At 37.2% G+C, this 18,457-nt stretch overlaps 1 protein-coding gene across 3 annotated transcripts in view; it reads left to right on the plus strand.

The window, feature by feature from the left end:
- Positions 1 to 18,457, plus strand: part of CNTLN (centlein) — a 190,209-nt gene that overhangs the window by 118,106 nt on the left and 53,646 nt on the right. For all 3 annotated transcript variants that reach the window (XM_057406298.1, XM_057406299.1, XM_057406300.1), the window contains 6 exons: positions 717 to 766; positions 6,109 to 6,200; positions 8,440 to 8,960; positions 11,504 to 11,677; positions 15,633 to 15,727; positions 16,363 to 16,586. In XM_057406298.1, the coding sequence (XP_057262281.1) occupies positions 717 to 766; positions 6,109 to 6,200; positions 8,440 to 8,960; positions 11,504 to 11,677; positions 15,633 to 15,727; positions 16,363 to 16,586 (1,156 nt within the window). The remainder of the gene's footprint in view (positions 1 to 716; positions 767 to 6,108; positions 6,201 to 8,439; positions 8,961 to 11,503; positions 11,678 to 15,632; positions 15,728 to 16,362; positions 16,587 to 18,457) is intronic.

The raw sequence follows: 18,457 nt of genomic DNA on the forward strand, positions 1-18,457 counted from the left end.
GCCTGTCCTCTGTTCTAGGTGCTATTGGATCCTAGGCTAAAATCAGTGCATATCTTATTTCTAAAATAGAGTGCAACTATATAATTAAAGATTGTCAGAAAACATAAATGAACCATTTAAATTAATGTCTTTAATTCTAGCATCTCCCAATTTGGCTTTGAATCTCTATCACTGATATCCTGGCAGCTTTTATTTGTATGTAATTTTAATAAAATGCAAAACAGTAATTCAGGTATTTTGGTGTACAGACCTTAGCTGATTGATATTACAGAATAAACTGTAGTGGTATTATAGTAGTTGATCAGGGCTGGAAAAGGGGAGGAGAGATTTTCTTAGTAAGTTTCTCAGACACTCACAGAAAAAAAGAAGAATGGTATGATACATCTGCACAAGGTTGGCTGGTAGTTTCCCCTGAGACTGAGTACTTATTCCCCTCTCAACAGGAATCCACCTCCTACTGGTTTCCTTTTCATCTCAGGCATTTCCTTACCTAAAAGAGACTCGCTGAAAATTCTCAGTGTATGTTCCAACCAATAATACACCTGCTTATGTTTAAAGTATGCCAAGTAACATCAAGTTAGAACCAATTCCTGGGTCTTAACAACTTTTTCCTCACTAATATATTGATATGTTTTTGATTGAATTTTTTTTAATGGTTTTAGTGGTGTCTTTGTGATTGTTATGTAGTTCTTAGTTTTTTATTTCCTGTTTTGTAGACTGAATCTTGAAAAAGAATTGGACCAGATGAAAGTACACCAATCTGTGGGTAAGTTCACAATACAGGAGTTTAAATATGTTTACGGTAAAAAATATGTAGACTATCATATTTGTGTATGTAGCCTGTTAGAAATATCTTTCTCTTGAATGTGTGTTTTGTATGCATAAGGCCATGTATGTTCTTATTTCAAAGTATTATTAACCTAAAGTTCCCCACATGCCTATTAAATCAATAACAACTTAGCACGTAATACATGTTTGCAACTTGTTTATATATACTATATATAAAATTAATTATGTTTAAAGGATCTATGTATGTGTTTATAGATATATATATAAAATCTAAATCTTGTTCATGAAGATTTCTTCAGAATCTGAAATGGTTTTTGAAGTACTGAAATTCAGTGATACAGAAGTATTGATACTCAGTGATACAGAAATTTCATGCTCATTCAGACTTCTCTTTTCATACTTGTCTCAAAAATTATGTGAATTTGAAAGTGAATCAAAATGATGGAACTGTTATAAGACTCGTTCATCAATATCTTCTTTTATATCTTTACAATAGTTGGTGGTTCTATGTAGATGGGTCTTCGTCAGTCAGATAGGCAGTATATTACCACTGCCTCTCCATCCCTTCTCTGATTCTCTGTATTATTTGCTGTTCCTGAATGGTATGGGAGAAGTATTCAAGAATGCATAGTTACAGTCCAGCTGTGTGTCACATCTGTGGTGAATTCTTTATGCACAATATAGTATAAAGGAAGGGAGTAGAAAACTGGAAGAAGTACTTTGAATGTTCTTGGCAATAAAATCTTACCATTGTTTATCCCAGTTTTCTGCTGGGATTTGGTTTGGTTTGGTTTTGCTTTGCTTTGCTTTGGCAGGGAGGGATGTGATAATATTGGCCACTTGAATGAAAATGTGGGGGTTTTTTTTCCCTTTATTTTGAGTTTGGTTTATAGTTATCTATAAAACTTAGTGGAAATACCCAGTTGCTGAAAACTGAAAGTTACTGTTTTCTTTCATATTACTTTTTGTGTGTTACATTCACAGCTTCAGATAGAAACCTAGTGAAGGTTTCAAATACTGACTTTAAAAATAATTTCTTTGCTTTTGCCAATTTAGTCAGTCTTCGCACAGACATAAGTGGAAAGGTAACCACCGGTGAGGTGTTGAGGGCGTGCTAAGCAGTAACCACATTTCCAAAAAGCAGTCAGATCCCTGGAACTGCAAGTTCTTGACATGTTTAGTGCTTTAATTAGTCTTTTATTCCTTCTTTTTTCATTATCTTTTCAGATTAAAGCATGTCCTCCTTCAAAAGCTCGTGGGTAGATACACACTTCTAGATTGGTTATTGATATGATCATAGAATCACAGAACAGTTTGGGTTGGAAGGGAGCTTAAAGATCATCTGGTTCCAACCCCCATGCCACAGACAGGGACACCTTCCACTAGACCAAGTTGCTCAAAGTCACGTCTAAACTGGCCTTGAACACTGCCAGGGATAGACCATCCACAGCTTCTCTAGGCACCTGTTCCAATGTCTCACCACCCTCATAGTGAAGAATTTCTTCCTAACTTCTAATCTAAACCTACCCTCTTGTCAGTTTAAAACCATCCCCCCTTGTCCTGTGACTACAGGCCTTTGTCAGATGTCCCTCTCCAGATTTCTTCTGGGCCCCTTTGGGAAGCCCCCTCAGTGGAAGCTGCCCTAAGGCTTCCCTGGAGCATTCTCTTCTCCACACTGAACATGCCCAACTCTCTCAGCCTGTCTTCAAAGGAGAGGCTCTCCAGCCCTCTGATCATTGCCAGTGATGATTAGTTGTTGCTATACTGGGACTGAGAAAAAGGGTTAAACTCGTAGTGAAATGTGTTAGGCAAATTTTATTTGCCTTTTCCAGTATTTGTTGTTATAAGAATCATTTAAAAGGATAGGAATTTTTTGTAAGATTCAAAATCAAGTCCAAAGGTAAGTATTAAGTAACACTTTCATTAGCACGAGACTGAGCTGATTCCAGCTGTTTCCAAACTTTTGCCAATTGAAGTGTAAAAAATACTTGCTCACCTAAGCTATAAAAAGTAATTTCTTTGTTGTTGCCCTTGCAAATCTTCAAATATTGCCATGTAGTGGACACTTTTATCAATTGGTTGCCATCTTCTAGAAGACTGCACCATAACAACTGAAGCTGAATGATGATATTTGAGCGTAAATGAGCACATGTGAGCAATCCTTGCTCATGTGCTAAGAAAGTGTGTACATCCTCTGCCCTAAAATGAGTATTAAATGCCTTCTTTTTCCCAAATAAAAGTCAGTTCTGTTATTTGTAATTTGCTGAGGTTCAAACTTGATAGGGTCTAAGTACATTTTGTTCACAGTGTTACTATGTTTTCTTTTCTAAAAGTAAACCTGACATGAATTTACTCAGCTTATCAATGATGTTGGAATTCACTTTCACCTAAGCAGGTGTCTGTTCATTAGGCATTCTGACATCAAGGGATAAATTCTGAAAAAAAGTGGCTTAGCTTCCCTCTATGAAAAAAGATAGGCTCTATCCTCTTGCTTGATTAGATATCAGTAGTGTTTGTCAGGAGGAAGTACTGGTTAGCTTTGTTGTTCTTCTGTATCATTTTTCAAACCATGCTGGTCAAAGATGAAGGTCAGAGGAAGAGAAAATTCTGCTTCTGCCATTCCCAGTTTCTTTCCATTCTACTTCGGTTGCCCAAGCAATCAAATAATTATTTTCTAGTAGTTATCAAATCCAAATTCTATATTCATGCTATCCATGTCATTATTTATGTATGAATGTAAACAATGTGTTGTCAGGAACTCATGCCATTTTCTCCAAAAGCAGGAAAGTGGATCCATCTAATCCAATCCAGAAAAGCAAGTGCTGCCTTAGAAGAAACCTAACTGTTGGCCCCCTATTTCTTCATGGAGGCAGTTTGAAGACTTCTTTCATTATACGACTTACGAATCTACCAATTTCCCAGCCTGTGTGTGAGAATGGCATTCTCTTCTTAATGGTCTTCACCCTGGATTTTCCCGCTGGCTGTTTTAGAATTAGCACAACTTTGGGAGCAAAAACTCAGTAACACTGTGGCTTTCTGCACTATGGCATCTTCTGTCTGTCAGGGAATCCTTCACCTGGTACATACCGGAGGCAAAAATGGCATTCTTTTGGTGGTTCATGTAGGTACTCTATGAGCAACTAATGCATAGCTCTGGGGTTGCTTTTTACAACTGATGTTTTTTTCTCTGTGTAAGAAGGCTTTCTGCAAATATTAATCGTGAACTGTAATATCATAGTTCAAGGGCTATTTTGGCACCATTATCATCAGATTTGGTGACTATTAATTAGGAATTGTTACATTCTAAAGCTGGCAGTTAACTATGTTTTCCCAGTGGGACCTAAGTATACTTCTGTAAGACCACGATAATTTGATGACTGAAGATAGTGGCATTTACGACTTTTGGATCTATTCCTTGAGGGAAAACTTAGGATTTCTTCCTGCAGTAGAGTGTAGATGGGTAAAACATACATCTTCCTGAGTAATATGATGAATCTTTCTGCTGTCCTAGGCAGACAGACAGTTATAGACAGTGGTGTTTTATTGCCTCCTTAACCAATTCCTGTGAACAATTATATACCAATTAGAAGGGAGGAGGAGAAAAGGGGACTGAACAGGCCATCTGTTTTCTGCTCAGTAGAAAGGGTTATTCATCAGTGACCTTTGGATTTTCTTTCATTTATGTTGCTTGTGATTTCTGTGATAATACTGAACATATACTGTCTTTTGTATCTATTTTACAGTAGTTTTCTTTATTTTCAGCACATAATATGTTTATTTATAGAGTATTAAATCGTATTTTGGTATATTCACATAATAAACAACACCTTGTGTGCTTTGATCAGTTACTTGGAATATGGGAAATCTTTTTTCTTTTCAGTGAGGTGCAGTAAATGCTGATATAAAAGTTATAGCAGACATTCAAATGAGTGAATATTTAGAAAAAGATGAAAAGCATGTCATATTATCTTTGTGTGTTACTTAAAGAATGTTGTAAATGTATGCAGTACCACTGTGCTGGGGGACTATAGTCTGAAATAGCATGGGAACTACCATATTAATATCAAGGTAAAGGTACATATTCCCCAGATGCATAGTTTTACCTTTTTCAGCTTTTATTATCTTTAGAATAGTGTTCTATTTATTTCATGAATACAGAAGTATTAATTGGCCATGACATGTTCCAAAGACAAAAGAAAGGTCTAATTCACTCTAACAAACTTGTTAGTCACTGTTTATATCAAGAGGATTGTGAATCTACAGAGAGTAACACGGTTTTCTTCTACACTTGTTTTGTTTATAAATCAAAAGTTTTTAAGTGACCTGCAGTGTCTGCTTGTAGTTTGAAATGATACTTCTAAAGCAGCCCTCCACCAAGTAGCACAGATATTTGTCTACTATGATTAATTCTTTATGTTAATTGAGGCAAGAAGGGTAAGAAAAGAAATGTGAATATTGTGGGTTTACAGTGTTGGAGGAATTTTTTGTTCTTTAACATGTTATTTCATATTCCAAGAAAAAGTCCTGAGGTGTGTAATTGCTCATTTCTGTGAGCAGTGGGCAATTTACAAGAGTTGAGCTCTTGGTGCAGATCTAAACAGAATGCATTTTATTTTGATTTACTATACCTGTTTGTACTTCTAAACTTTTCCTTAGCATTCTTCTGTTTTAATAGATCGAATTTTAACTTATTGGCTGTCTCCGAGAGCAATATGTCAGAGTCAGTCTCTTTCTCATTAGTTGTATCAATTTCTAATTGTTATGAATTCACAGTATTAAAATAGAATGATTTGTGTGATTCGTCTGGTAAAGTACATGATCTTTCACTTAACAAAAAAAGGGGATTTAAAGTTTTCATCCGTCCTAATTCTGTTACTATTTGCTTTGTTCACCAATCACTCTGATCCTCCTAGCAGGGGACAAGACCTAGAGAACAGAACTGGTAGTGACTGTGTAGATAAAAAGGCAATGAATTCTGCTTTTAAGGCATAGAGAGAATAGTCTATAAAGGGATAAAAATTGGAATGAAAGTACAGCATTTTTAACCTGCAGATCTATTGTACCTTTGAAAAGCTTGTACTCTGTAAAAAAACATACTGTGATGCTACAAAGATTTATAATTATGTGACAGAACACTTTGAAAAGAGGTCACTTTTCAGAAACTGACCAAAGACTGACTGCCAAGAAAATAGACGACATTATAAATAATTGCGGAAGTAAAGAATGCATTTCCTTAAAATCTCTAGGTATTTTTTAGTGAAATATTAGGTGTCACAATTACGTATTTTCCGATAGACAATTATTATTACTTTCTTGTAGAGCCACTTTTCAAACTTAGTGAAGATGATGAGGTCAAGAACAGTACTGCAAAGAAGAATATGAAAGAAGTTTCACATCAAATGTTACAGAAGGTAAGACACCAACCCCAGAAAACAGATCTAGATTCTAATATAAGAATCATATATGTAAAAGTCAGTACTCGTTAATTTAGGTCATAATTTCCTTTCCTAATTCAAAAAAATACAAATTTCCAAAATTGTGTCAAAAGTGGATTCTAATGAACTCACTGTGAACTTACCATGTAAGATAAACATGGTTAATGTCAGAGAAAATGAAAAGAATGTTTAGAGGTGTAATGTTAAAAAGTAATAAATTTTCTAAATTGGAGGTAACATATGCTTAGCATTTTACCACTTTAAAGTTCATTTCTTTTGCTGAGTATATAACTTTGTACGTTATCAGGTGGTTATCTCCATAGAGCTCTTGGTACAGAACGAAATCGATGCATAATAGTGATAAATCCAGCTTTTGTTATATTTAAATTTTAGCACAACACTGCATATGCAAATATTTTCTACATATGTGGGTTTATCACTCTTTTCACAAGATAATACTGTATGCATTTAGTATTCTTTGGCTTAGGAAATATGATGAGTATTTAATCTTTACTGCTCAACATTCTACATGTTTTACCTCATAGAGAAACAAGATGTTCTTAACTAGTTGCTATTTGTATTTATATTTGTAATATACACAAGTAGTTTAGTATGTTAACAGGTGTTCACTTAAGAGGGCTCCCTTGTATTTTACCATATGTTTTGTTTGCTGCAAAGAAAAGACATCCTTCAAACAGTATCATGCCTTTTGTTTGTCATTTTGCAAAACAATATTTATTTAATTACTTATAAATCTTTAAAAGCATGCTTAAATTGAATAAACAGAAATCTATAACTTTGAATGTCAGTTCAGGTATAGTCTATTTATTTTTTATTTGTGAATTAACTTGTAGGAAGTGTGGTAATTTACAGCAGATGATGTGATTGCATATACTTGTAACACTTACCATATGGCCAGGCAATGAAGGCTGTCATCTCGTTATTACTGAATGACAAACATCATGTTCAAATAATAAAACACAGAATAGGAAGTGCTCACATTCATTTATCTTAAGGTTGAGTGAGTAATTGAAATAATAGGAATGCTACCATCTGAAATGTCACATAGTTTATGCTTGCTTATCATCTACATTTCAGAACTATAATTTTATTTGCCAGGTACTCCATAATTTTTATCTCTATGGATATACAGAGTTATGATGGTACCTCAGGGATAGGTGTAGAAACTATTCATTGTTTGTTTCCTTCCGGCTGTCGTACATGACTTTAAGTGCTAGTGAGTGCAAAAGGTTGAAGTTGGCCATGTGCGTTCTACCATACCTCCTTGAAAAATACTCTTTACTACCCAGGATGCAGTTTGCAAGCTTCTGGAGAAATCTCAAAGACTAGAAGTTTGGTTTGGTATCTGCTATAATTAAAATTGCCCCTTATTTCTGGAAATTGTGGGGTTTGGTTGTAACTGTAAGCAAATATTCCAGATGAACACTGAAAAACAGTTTATTGTTAGTGGCCTTGAATATATGTAAACCTCAAAAGCTGTTACAAAGCATATATATCATATGTATAGGTTGAATACACTTCTTTGGAACTATGTATAAGAAGCTTGTAAAGTGGCTTCATTGAAATAGGATAGATTTTCCCTTTCTGTGAGTAGAAAATGCATTTCAGCCTTCATATTTTTTAGGTGATGAGCTTCTGATATTTTTTGCTAAGATTTGTTTGGGTTTCTTTGGAAGATCAAAATAATATTTCATTTGTGTATTTACAGCACTTGAAAGAACTTGTTGATTTACACAGAATCAGAGAACTGTTAGAATTGGAAAATACTCTGGAAATCATTTAATCCAACCCCCCTGCCAAGGCAGGGATTTAGATAGCTAGTGCAAAATTGTCTGTATTTGAAAATAGTTTTCCTTCTGAAAATGTTTTTTAAAATTCAATTAGTATGTATAACCAAATCAGTAATGAGCTCAAGATGCATCAGAAAGGTTCATTAGCATACTTAAACTTCTGTGTCACTTTGCCTGGAATTTTAACTTCTTTTACCATCTGCCCTTTGTTCAACAGCTGTATTATTGCAACTAAAATGCTTTCATCTGCACTATGTTAGAATTATTTTTAAATTAGAGACTACAGATTGCTTTTGTCCTCGTGCTTAATGTAATATTATTGTCATATAATAAATATATTTGAAACACTTTTTTTTCTGCTGGATAGGATGAAATGTTCTGAATGCTATCATTGCTTTTGTTAGGTACAACAACTAGAAAGAAGATTCAAAGCTACTGAAGGGGAATTAAAGAAACAGAAAGAAGTAAATGAAGACTTATTGAAGGAGAAAAATTATTTGGAAGCATCTTTAAAAGTGCAAAAGGAAGATGCAGACACGAGAGAAAATGAGCTGGAAACACTATTTAAGAGGATTTGTAAAATAAGAAAAGACAAAGCAGAACTTCAGTTAGTGACTGATGCACAGGAAAAAGAAATTGCCTCTTTGAAGGGGCAAGGGGCAGAAGCTAGCAGGTTGAGAAATGAAAATGAAGATTTGCTGAGTCAAGTACAGGAGCTGAAGTATTTACTGGATGAAGCCAAAGCAGTGGCAACCTTTGGGCAATGTAATTGCAAGATAACAGGCGCCAAGGTTAAATTAAAAACAGCCAAGAAAAAGAGCTCTTTGGGACATCATGGAGCTTTTCTCAAACAGTCCATCAAGGTTATGAGTAATGTATTTGAGAACTTCAGTAAGGACAGCTGGGAGGATGTGAGTGAAAGCAGGTACAGCTCTCATTAACTTAGCCCTGTAGAGGGGACACTGTGCATATGTAAAGCACTAGCAAATGGAGATTGAATTTCAACTACTGTTGATTTGGTATTCAAAAAAAATACTGTCAGATCCTTTGAAATATCTTGGGAGGTCTTGTTCTGAGCTTATTGACTGAAATTTGCATGCAAAATTAGCCACAACTGCATGAGTATTTGAGTAGGTGCCAGGATACCCAAAAGAAGGCAATGCTTGATTTCTTCCAGTGATGCTATTTTCATGCAGTCATGAGGCTTGAAATTGACAGTTTGGCAGGTTGATTTAATTTGCTGGCCCTTTGCATATTCACCACTGACAGCTAAGGATTCCCAGGCAAGCCTACTAAGTCGGTTTAGTTATCTTGTGACATGCCAACCCGGGAGGAGAAACATTTTTTCCCCTTAATTTAGTTAGATAAATTTTGAATGACCCATTTCAGCTTGCTAGCAGATGTCTACAAGCTGTTTAACATCCTTTAAATTAAGAACCATCCACACTAATTATTTCTTGTATGTTTTATACACAGTCATTGTACTAACTTTAATTGAATGATGGTTAAAAATCAGTTCTTTAAAGGTAATTGTTACTGCATAGAGTCCCAGTCGTAAGTCACAAGTCCCTTAGAAAATTGCAGTGGCAAGCTTCATAAGCATTTTGAATTTTTTGCCTCTGCTTCTATTTGTTCACACATACTTGTGGAGGAAGCAGTAAGCCACTGGGTGAATGGGTATCACACCCTGAATTTCAATACTTTGTCCTAAGAGACATGCAAAGAAATTCCTCCAGCCTTTTTTACCCAAAATAAAGAGAAGGTAAAAAAAGAGCAAAGAAGACAATGTCATCTTCTTAGGCTTCATGCTGGCTGTAGATATCTTACAGAGCTTCTCCCCATGCAAAATAGGGGTCTCCTAAACACAGGATCTTGAGAGAGAAAACAAATTAAGAACAGTGTAATTTGTCAGTTGCTATCATTAATGTGAATCTTGTTTTTCTGTTTAATTTCATATTGCAGATCTGATTTTACAGAAAACATACGTGTTTTTCTGCTGCAATCAGTGAGCTTTTTATTTAATTTACTGTGTTTTGCTTTTTAAGAATGAAATTCAGCAAGCAAATTGTTACTGCAGTTTGAGTTTGAGTGAAGTGAAAAGTAATTGTATGGCATTGGTTTTCATGGCTATCCGTAAATACTGCTTTCAGTAATTCTGCAGGTATCAGGTTAGGGACTTCATGTCATAGGATAGTGAACATTTTTGAAGGTTATGTTTCAAGGTGTCATTCTCAACAAGTTAGTGAGATACTTTCATTTACTTCCCTCTTCTATTTATTAATAAATACTGTTCTTTATCAGTAATTACTGCCTTTGAGTTTCTAGATTCAGGCCTTCAATTTTCTAAATAGAACATTCCTTGAAAGCAGGAAAATATGTACGCAGTTTGTAAAATCTCTGTGCTACTCCAGCACCTTCAAACTGTTACACTGATTTCTTTTCTTTTCAGTTAATCAGACATACCAGTGTGTCAGGACAGGTTTTGAAAATTATAAAGATGTTTCTGCATGAACTCTTCAATTTAAGGCCTCTTTTCTAGTTAAGTAGCCACCATATCTAAACCTTTCATTTTTATGATGGTGCAACTTAATTGGAACTCAACTGTGCCTTTTTAAATGCCTTGGTTTAAGAAATAACAAATCAAAATAACCTTCTATCAGAAGATTCCTTCACAAATCCATTTGCACAAATGATGTTTAATAGCCACTGGTAGTATAGAAAAATATTATATCCCAGACTTCATGTTTTAAAATGGACTTCAATGAATATCAGAAAACAAATGATAACCTGGGGCAAGGCAGTGGGATTCTATGAAATTAAGAGCATATTGAGTGAAAGTTTAAGGAAAAATTTGAAGAAGAGTGGAAGTTTCAGGTCCAGTTTCTGTGCATGGGAGGCAGTTTCAGTAGAAGGACTACCAAGATTACAGAATTTCAAAGCACTCCAAAGGTGTACTTGGCAGATATTTCACTGAAGTGTGATTTCTGAGTTTGTCTCAGTCAACACTACAAATAAAGTTCAATTAAAACAAAATATAATTGAATGTAAAGTACTGTGCATTTGTTTGTTTTGTTATCAAATGTGAAAATGAAAATAAATATAAAAACAGTATGTCTTTGTGAGCCATTCACAGACTGGAAGTACTAACAAGTAGTTTTTCATGTGTGTGACTTTTGTAGACTGTAACAAAAGCTGTCCTTTAAGAAGCCGTTGAAGTCTCACACCTCAGGGCATTGTAGAGTGAGATTCCATTTAACATAGTAGAATTTGATAAAATAATTTCCCAGATTTCTTCTTTATCATATTTGTAAACATCTGTTGAATAAGTCAACTCAGTACTGGCTCTTTTTTGTGTTAGTTTCTCTACTTTCTTGCATGTGTTATGTTCTCTGTGCTCAAGCACTGGCTGTTTGGAACTTTTAAGGTTTAACTTTATTTTGTTCTGTTTTCCTAAATGTGCTGTTTTAGTGACCCTGAAATACCAACTTCTGAAAGTTTGGAAATGGTGATTGCGAACATAGTACGAAACATTGATCCACTGCCAGACAGAAATAAACAACAGCAAAAAAAGCAAACACAAGATAGTCAAAAGCCCTGCAACATCGTTTGTTTAGAAGGCAAACCCCACCTGTATAATAAAAAGGTATCTAATAGAACTTGGTTTGTTCTCTTGTGCATTTTTGTAGTATTGTCACTGCTGTTCCCCTTTTAATTAATTTGACTGTTGTAAACTGAAAAAATCTGTTTCTAGATACTCAGTGGGTAGTTTCATTAGAATTTAGAATACTGTAAATGTGGAATAATAGCGTCTACAGTGGAGGGAGTGTAAGATGTGCAAAAGCTCATTAAAAAATGTAAAGTTGCTATAAGTTGTCCAGACTTACAGTAACTTAGTTACTTTACGTCCGGCTGCCTCTCAGTCCAAAGAATGCTGCAGACATACCATTAAGCTCTCTCTCAATCAGAAAAACCGTACAGAGCAGGGTGACCTAACCCATAACAAGTAATATCCCTATCTCCCCTCTAGCAAAATGTTGTGCTGATGAATCAAGCGTGAACACCTCTCAGTTCATCTGGTGTGTGCAGAAATAGTTGTCTGAGTCTTAGAAAGATGCTTTTGGCTCTATCACTGTCCAAGAAATTCTATCTAGAGAAAACTATGCTTTTAGCTTTTTCTTAACCTATTTACATTCATTGTCTGGGATTTGAACCCCTTGCCTCATTCTTAACATCTATATGCTGTTTTTTCACAGAAAAGAGCCAGCTGGTTGTTTCCCAGGTCTTTAGATCCTCCATGCAGTCTGTAACAGATGACTAATTTTTGGACTTTTGAACAGTTTCTAATATTTTTTCCCTCCTGCATTTGTCCAAATAAATCACTTCATGGAATTTAAAACAGAAAAAGATATTGTTGTTTCTTAGTTCAAGAAACAGAATACTGAAACGCTGGACAACTTCATGCTGTTAGAAAACTAGTTTGAAATTGTGCTATGTATGGTCATATAATAAAGAGTTTGAAAACATACTTTCTTACTCTCCAAAATTTTGAAGCAAATATAGACTATCATCTTGTTATATATTATTGATTGTGTGTTTCTATCAAAAGATCTATTTTTCTGGCACAAAAGGTGAAAAAAGGGAAATTCTGCAACCATCTGTTGGTATAGAATACACAATATGAGCAGATGCATATGATATATGTGAAAATCTGACAATGTGTGCTACTCTTGTTATCTCCTGCTGCTCCTATGTGAGGATATACAAGGCAGGGAATCCAAGAGGTGCTGGTCTCTCTGGCTTAGTAGTGTAGACATAGGCAGTATATTTCTTATTTGCCCATTTACCCTCTGCTCCTATTGGAAAAAAACCACAGATATTTTCTGGTACATTCTGACATATGTGACAGACTGATGGACTTGGAGCATAAACAGGAACTATTCCCAAGAGCCCTAATTGAGTAAATACACTTCAGTAGAAGTCCCCTGTTGCAGGAAAAGTAACTGAAAATACAGTTTGTGACAACAGAGGATAACATTGCAAACAGGCTTAGTATCAACAACCGGGAACGCCAGTTTTAGCAGGAATCTTAAATCCCTCCTGAAGATTTAAGGGCACTTGAACTGGGTCACGGTATTCTCATACAATGGGATGCTAGAGAAATCTCCAAAGTCCTGAGCTATGGCTGGGGTTGGAGATGAGATAATTATGACATGAAGACTTTCTCAGTTTTGCTGCACATGGTTTAATTATATTAATACCCTGTGCAGTATCAGGACAGTTATTGGCACTCTCACATATATTTATCAGAGCTGTGGCCTAAAGTGGAGATCTCTGTCCTTCTGCTGCAGGCATGGATCATCATCGAGATGGTGGAGTTCAGGATCTTGTGTGGTAGGACTAGTAGAATACCAAGTAGAATTGCAACCCTGGACTTTAGCAGGGCAAACTTTGGTCTTTTCAAGCAATTGCTAGGGGAAATCCCATGGGCAAGGCTGCTTGAAGGTAAAGGGGCCCAAGATAGTTGGTTGACATTCAAGGACTGCTTTTTCCATGCTCAAGATCGGAGCATCCCGACACGTAGGAAGTCAAGGAAGAGGGCCAGGAGACCTGCGTGGCTAAATACGGAATTGCTGGGTATGCTCGAGTGGAAGAGGAGAGTTTACAGGTCATGGAAGGAGGGGCTGGCCACTCGGGAGGAATATAAGGCTGCTGCTAGAGGATGTAGGAAGGCAGCTAGGAGGACTAAGGCATCCTTAGAATTAAACCTGGCAAGAAGGGTCAAGGACAGCAAAAAGAGCTTTTTGAAATACATGGCAGACAAAACTAACATCAGAGGCAATGTAGGCCCACTGATAAACGGGATGGGTGCCCTGGTGACAGAAGATACAGAGATGGCAGAGTTACTGAATGCCTTCTTTGTCTCTGTCTACTCTGCTGCAGGCAGTCCTGAAGAGCCCTGTACCCCTGAGACCTTAGATGAAGTCAGGTCGAAGGAGCGGTTTGCCTTAGTCGATGAGGAATGGGTTAGAGACCAGTTGAGCAACCTGGACATCCATAAATCCATGGGTCCAGATGGGATGCACCCGCGGGTGCTGAGGGAACTGGCGGAAGTCATTGCTAGACCACTCTCCATCATCTTTACCAAGTCTTGGGAAACGGGAGAGGTGCCTGAGGACTGGAGGAAAGCAAATGTCACTCCAGTCTTCAAAAAGGGCAAGAAGGAGGACCCGGGTAACTATAGACCGGTCAGCCTCACCTCCATCCCTGGGAAAGTGATGGAACACCTTATCCTTGGTGCCATCTTAAGGCATATCAAGGATAAGAGGGTTATGAGGGGCAGTCAACATGGCTTCACCAGGAGGAAATCATGTTTGACCAATCTCTTAGCCTTTGATGAGGAAATAACACGGTGGATGGATGATGGCAGAGCGGTGGATGTGGTCTACCTTGACTTCAGCAAAGCATTTGACACAGTCTCCCACAGCATCCTCACGGCTAAAATGAGGAAGTGTGGACTGGATGATCAGGTAGTGAGGTGGACTGTGAACTGGCTGAAGGAGAGAAGCCAGAGAGTTGTAGTCTATGGGGCTGAGTCTAGTTGGAGGCCTGTAACTAGTGGAGTGCCTCAAGGGTCAGTACTGGGACCGGTATTGTTTAATATATTCATCAATGATTTAGATGAGGGAATTGAGTGTACTATCAGCAAGTTTGCTGATGACACTAAGCTGGGAGGAGTGGCTGACACGCCAGAAGGCTGTGCTGCCATCCAGCGAGACCTGGATAGGCTGGAGAGTTGGGCAGGGAGTAACTTGATGAAATATAACAAGGGAAAGTGTAGAGTCCTGCATCTGGGCAGGAACAACCCCAGGTTCCAGGATAGGTTGAGGAACGACCTGTTAGAGAGCAGTGTAGGGCAGGGGGACCTGGGGGTCCTAGTGGACGACAGGATGACCATGAGCCAACACTGTGCCCTTGTGGCTAAGAAGGCCAATGGCATCCTGGGGTGTATTAGAAGGGGGTGGTTAGTAGGTCGAGAGAGGTCCTCCTTCCCCTCTACTCTGCCCTGGTGAGACCGAATCTGGAATACTGTGTCCAGTTCTGGGCCCCTCAGTTCAAGAAGGACAGGGAGCTGCTGGAGAGAGTCCAGCGCAGGGCAACTAAGATGATTAAGGGAGTGGAGCATCTCCCTTATGAGGAGACTGAGGGGTGACCTTATAAGTGTCTATAAATATATAAATAAATAAAGGGGGAGTGTCACGAGGATGGAGCCAGGCTCTACTCAGTGGCAAACAATGATAGGACAAGGGGTAATGGGTACAAACTGGAACACAAGAGGTTCCACTTAAACTTGAGAAGAAACTTCTTCTCAGTGAGGGTGACGGAACACTGGAACAGGCTGCCCAGGGAGGTTGTGGAGTCTCCTTCCCTGGAGACATTCAAAACCCGCCTGGACACATTCCTGTGTAACATTATCTAGGTGTTCCTGCTCTGGCAGGGGGATTGGACTGGATGATCTTTTGAGGTCCCTTCCAATCTCTAGTATACTGTGATACTGTGAATGAAAAAGTCCCAGCTTTGTGATTTTGCTTTTTATTTCGGGCCATTCACAGAATAAAGACCTAGAAAAATTACATTCCAAGAGGAGGAAGATCTGCTGTCTCACAACTTCATGTCCATCAATTCTAAACAAAGGTAGGAATAATATGTATTTCCACAACTTTGTAAGTAAGATTGGCAAAGCATTTCTGCCTGAAATTCCAAAATCTCTTCTATATTACACAAACCCACTTAAATGCTGTTGCAAGATTTGCTTGTTTAAATTTACGAGTGTATTTTTCACAGCTCATTATTTTTAACTGAAATTATTATATAAAGTGACTGTCAAGCAATGTCTTTTTGCACAGTTAAAATATACCCTATTTTTACTAAATCCCACACATTGAATCTACTGACTGAGATAAGGCTTTTCACTACCTTTTGTTCTTTGTGCCCCTTTTAGCCAATGAAACAAAATTATCTGTATTTTGGTTTAGATATTAAGAAAAAAAATCTGTTAACAAGGTACTGAAGCCTTTATTTCTGGGAATCGGAATCAGATCAGAAACTTGAGCTCCAGTGAACTTCCAAGCCTTTATTGAGTTAGCAGTGTTTGCACTTCAGAATAAGAACTACATAGAGCGCTTACAGGTTAACTGAATTAATTTACCACCTTGGATACTGAGAAATGTTTTACTGGTTAGAACAGTCCTTTGAAGAGCAAAGAAAAATCAGAAATTATGTTATTTATGATGATCTGTCAGTTTAGTAACATTCTGTTTTATGTTTAGGGAACAGAACAAAAAGAAGAAATATCATTGTCCGGAAACCAGGCTCCTCTGTTACACTACTACATGAAAGAATTAAGTCACTGCAGCAGCAGCTAGCTGTTTTACAGAATGAAAAAAAGACAACAGTGTCTTCTGTGAAGCTATTTAAAGAAAACAATGAAAAACTAGCAAATGAGCTACAGCTGGCTGATCAGAGGCTTCAAACTAGTAAACTGACCATAGAGGTAAACTACTTTTCATTATGCTGTTTTGCAATGTTCAGATTAATTCTGTTGTTGTAAATTTGATAACATTGATTTTTGTCTCTGAATTTGTTATGATCAAGGTTATGAATTGTTATATACTAGCATGCTTTATATTATATATATTATTATTTATACTAGCATGTGAGATTTTGGATCAGTTACTATGTGCAAATAATACTGAGGCCTGATTTACTATCAATCCAATTAATTAACTCTTATGAAAAAGAATCATAGAATGATTTGGGTTGGAAGGGACCTTATAAAGGTCCAAGCCCCCTACCATAGGCAGGGACGCCTACCACTAGACCAGGTTGCTCAAAGCCCAGTCCAACCTGGCCTTGAGCATTGCCAGGAATGGAGAATCCTCAGCTTCTCTGGGCCAGTGCCTCACCACCCTCACAGGGAAGAATTTCTTTGAAATATGTGTGGGAAGTTTATCTTTTAACCTGTGGCCTGAGAACTTCCCTGAGAATCTGGTCAGTTCACATGAACTAGAACCCATTCCTCTGTGCAGAGCAGGCACTTTTGGAGAAATCATCTTCATACACCCCAAGAGCAGAGTGTTCAAGGCAACTGGAGTTTTCTTCCAAAGGTTTCTCAGACCAGTTCCATAATTGATTGAATCCCATCACTCTCTGTCAAGGTGGAAAGCTAGAGAACAAGTTTTATAAAAATACAGACTAGTAAACTATTTGGTTAAAAACCCCAAAGATGACAGCTTTCTCTACTTTGGTCTTCATTCCTACTTAATCTTTTTCCATACTATTACTCCTTTCTAGTTTTCCCCATACTCATTTATATATATGTATTATGTGTTAATCTATATGCAGCTCCTCAGCTGGAATTCTTTTCTATTCATACTGTAGTGATTGGCCTGCCCTTTATAGAGCTGAATCAACAAACACTTTTGCAGTAATTGTCTCCTGTTGGTCACACACACATCCTGCTTCCAGAATTATAGTGCTACAACAGATGGACCTGCTAGAAGGAGGCAGACATTAAAAAAGAAATCAAATCCCCTCCCCCTCAAACTTCTTTGCATTTAGGTCTTTGTACAGAAGGCAGAAGCAGTACCAGGAGCAGCACTTTTCACTTTCGTAAGGCTGGGGAACTGCTAATTTCTAGAGGAGGGAAAACCTCATTTCTGTTACTCATTTTGCATAACTATGTATAAGTAATGAATTGTTCAAAAAGAGTTTCCAAGGTCATTGGAACCAATGGAGATCTGCCTATCTCACAAACAGTGTCATAATGTAAAGTTTCATGGACAGTATAAACTTCACATAGAGTTATATGTGTAATTTAGGTAAAATATTCTGCTTGCTCAGACATCTTCATGATTTGACTTCTTAAAGGACTACACCTTATGTGTGTGTATGAGAGCAACATGAGAAATAAAATAAAAAAGGCTGTTATCAGGAAACTTAAAAAAGAAAGGGGCAAAATTTGTGTCAAGATAAATACTGCTGTATTGTAGAAGACTGGCTAAAAGTGAAATAGCATAGTCTTCAAAACAAACCAGTTTTTTTTCACTCAGTTTTTCTGGAAAGTTTTTAAAAAATAGTGGTCACTGGTCTATTTAAAGAGCAGTGCATTCTAAGCAAAAAAACGTAAATGATGTTGCAGGTACTCAAGGAAAAAATCTTTATTAGGCATGCACATTTTTTTCCTTCTCAGCAAACAATTCAGATTCCCTTTCTTATGACTAATTACTCTTCAGGTGCCATACTAGTGCTACCAAGTGGGAAATTTAAAGCAGAGGCTTGGGCTACTTGCCAAGTGAAAATTAAGGAGGTAAAGAACCTACACGGTCACTGCAGGGTACACTCATGTTTAAAAGAGAAAACGAT

The sequence above is a fragment of the Pezoporus wallicus genome, unplaced genomic scaffold (genome assembly GCF_028554395.1).
Source record: "Pezoporus wallicus isolate ANWC-B61680 ecotype Strahan unplaced genomic scaffold, APGP_CSIRO_Pwel_v1 contig_2132, whole genome shotgun sequence".
Classification (NCBI taxonomy): Eukaryota; Metazoa; Chordata; class Aves; order Psittaciformes; family Psittacidae; genus Pezoporus; species Pezoporus wallicus.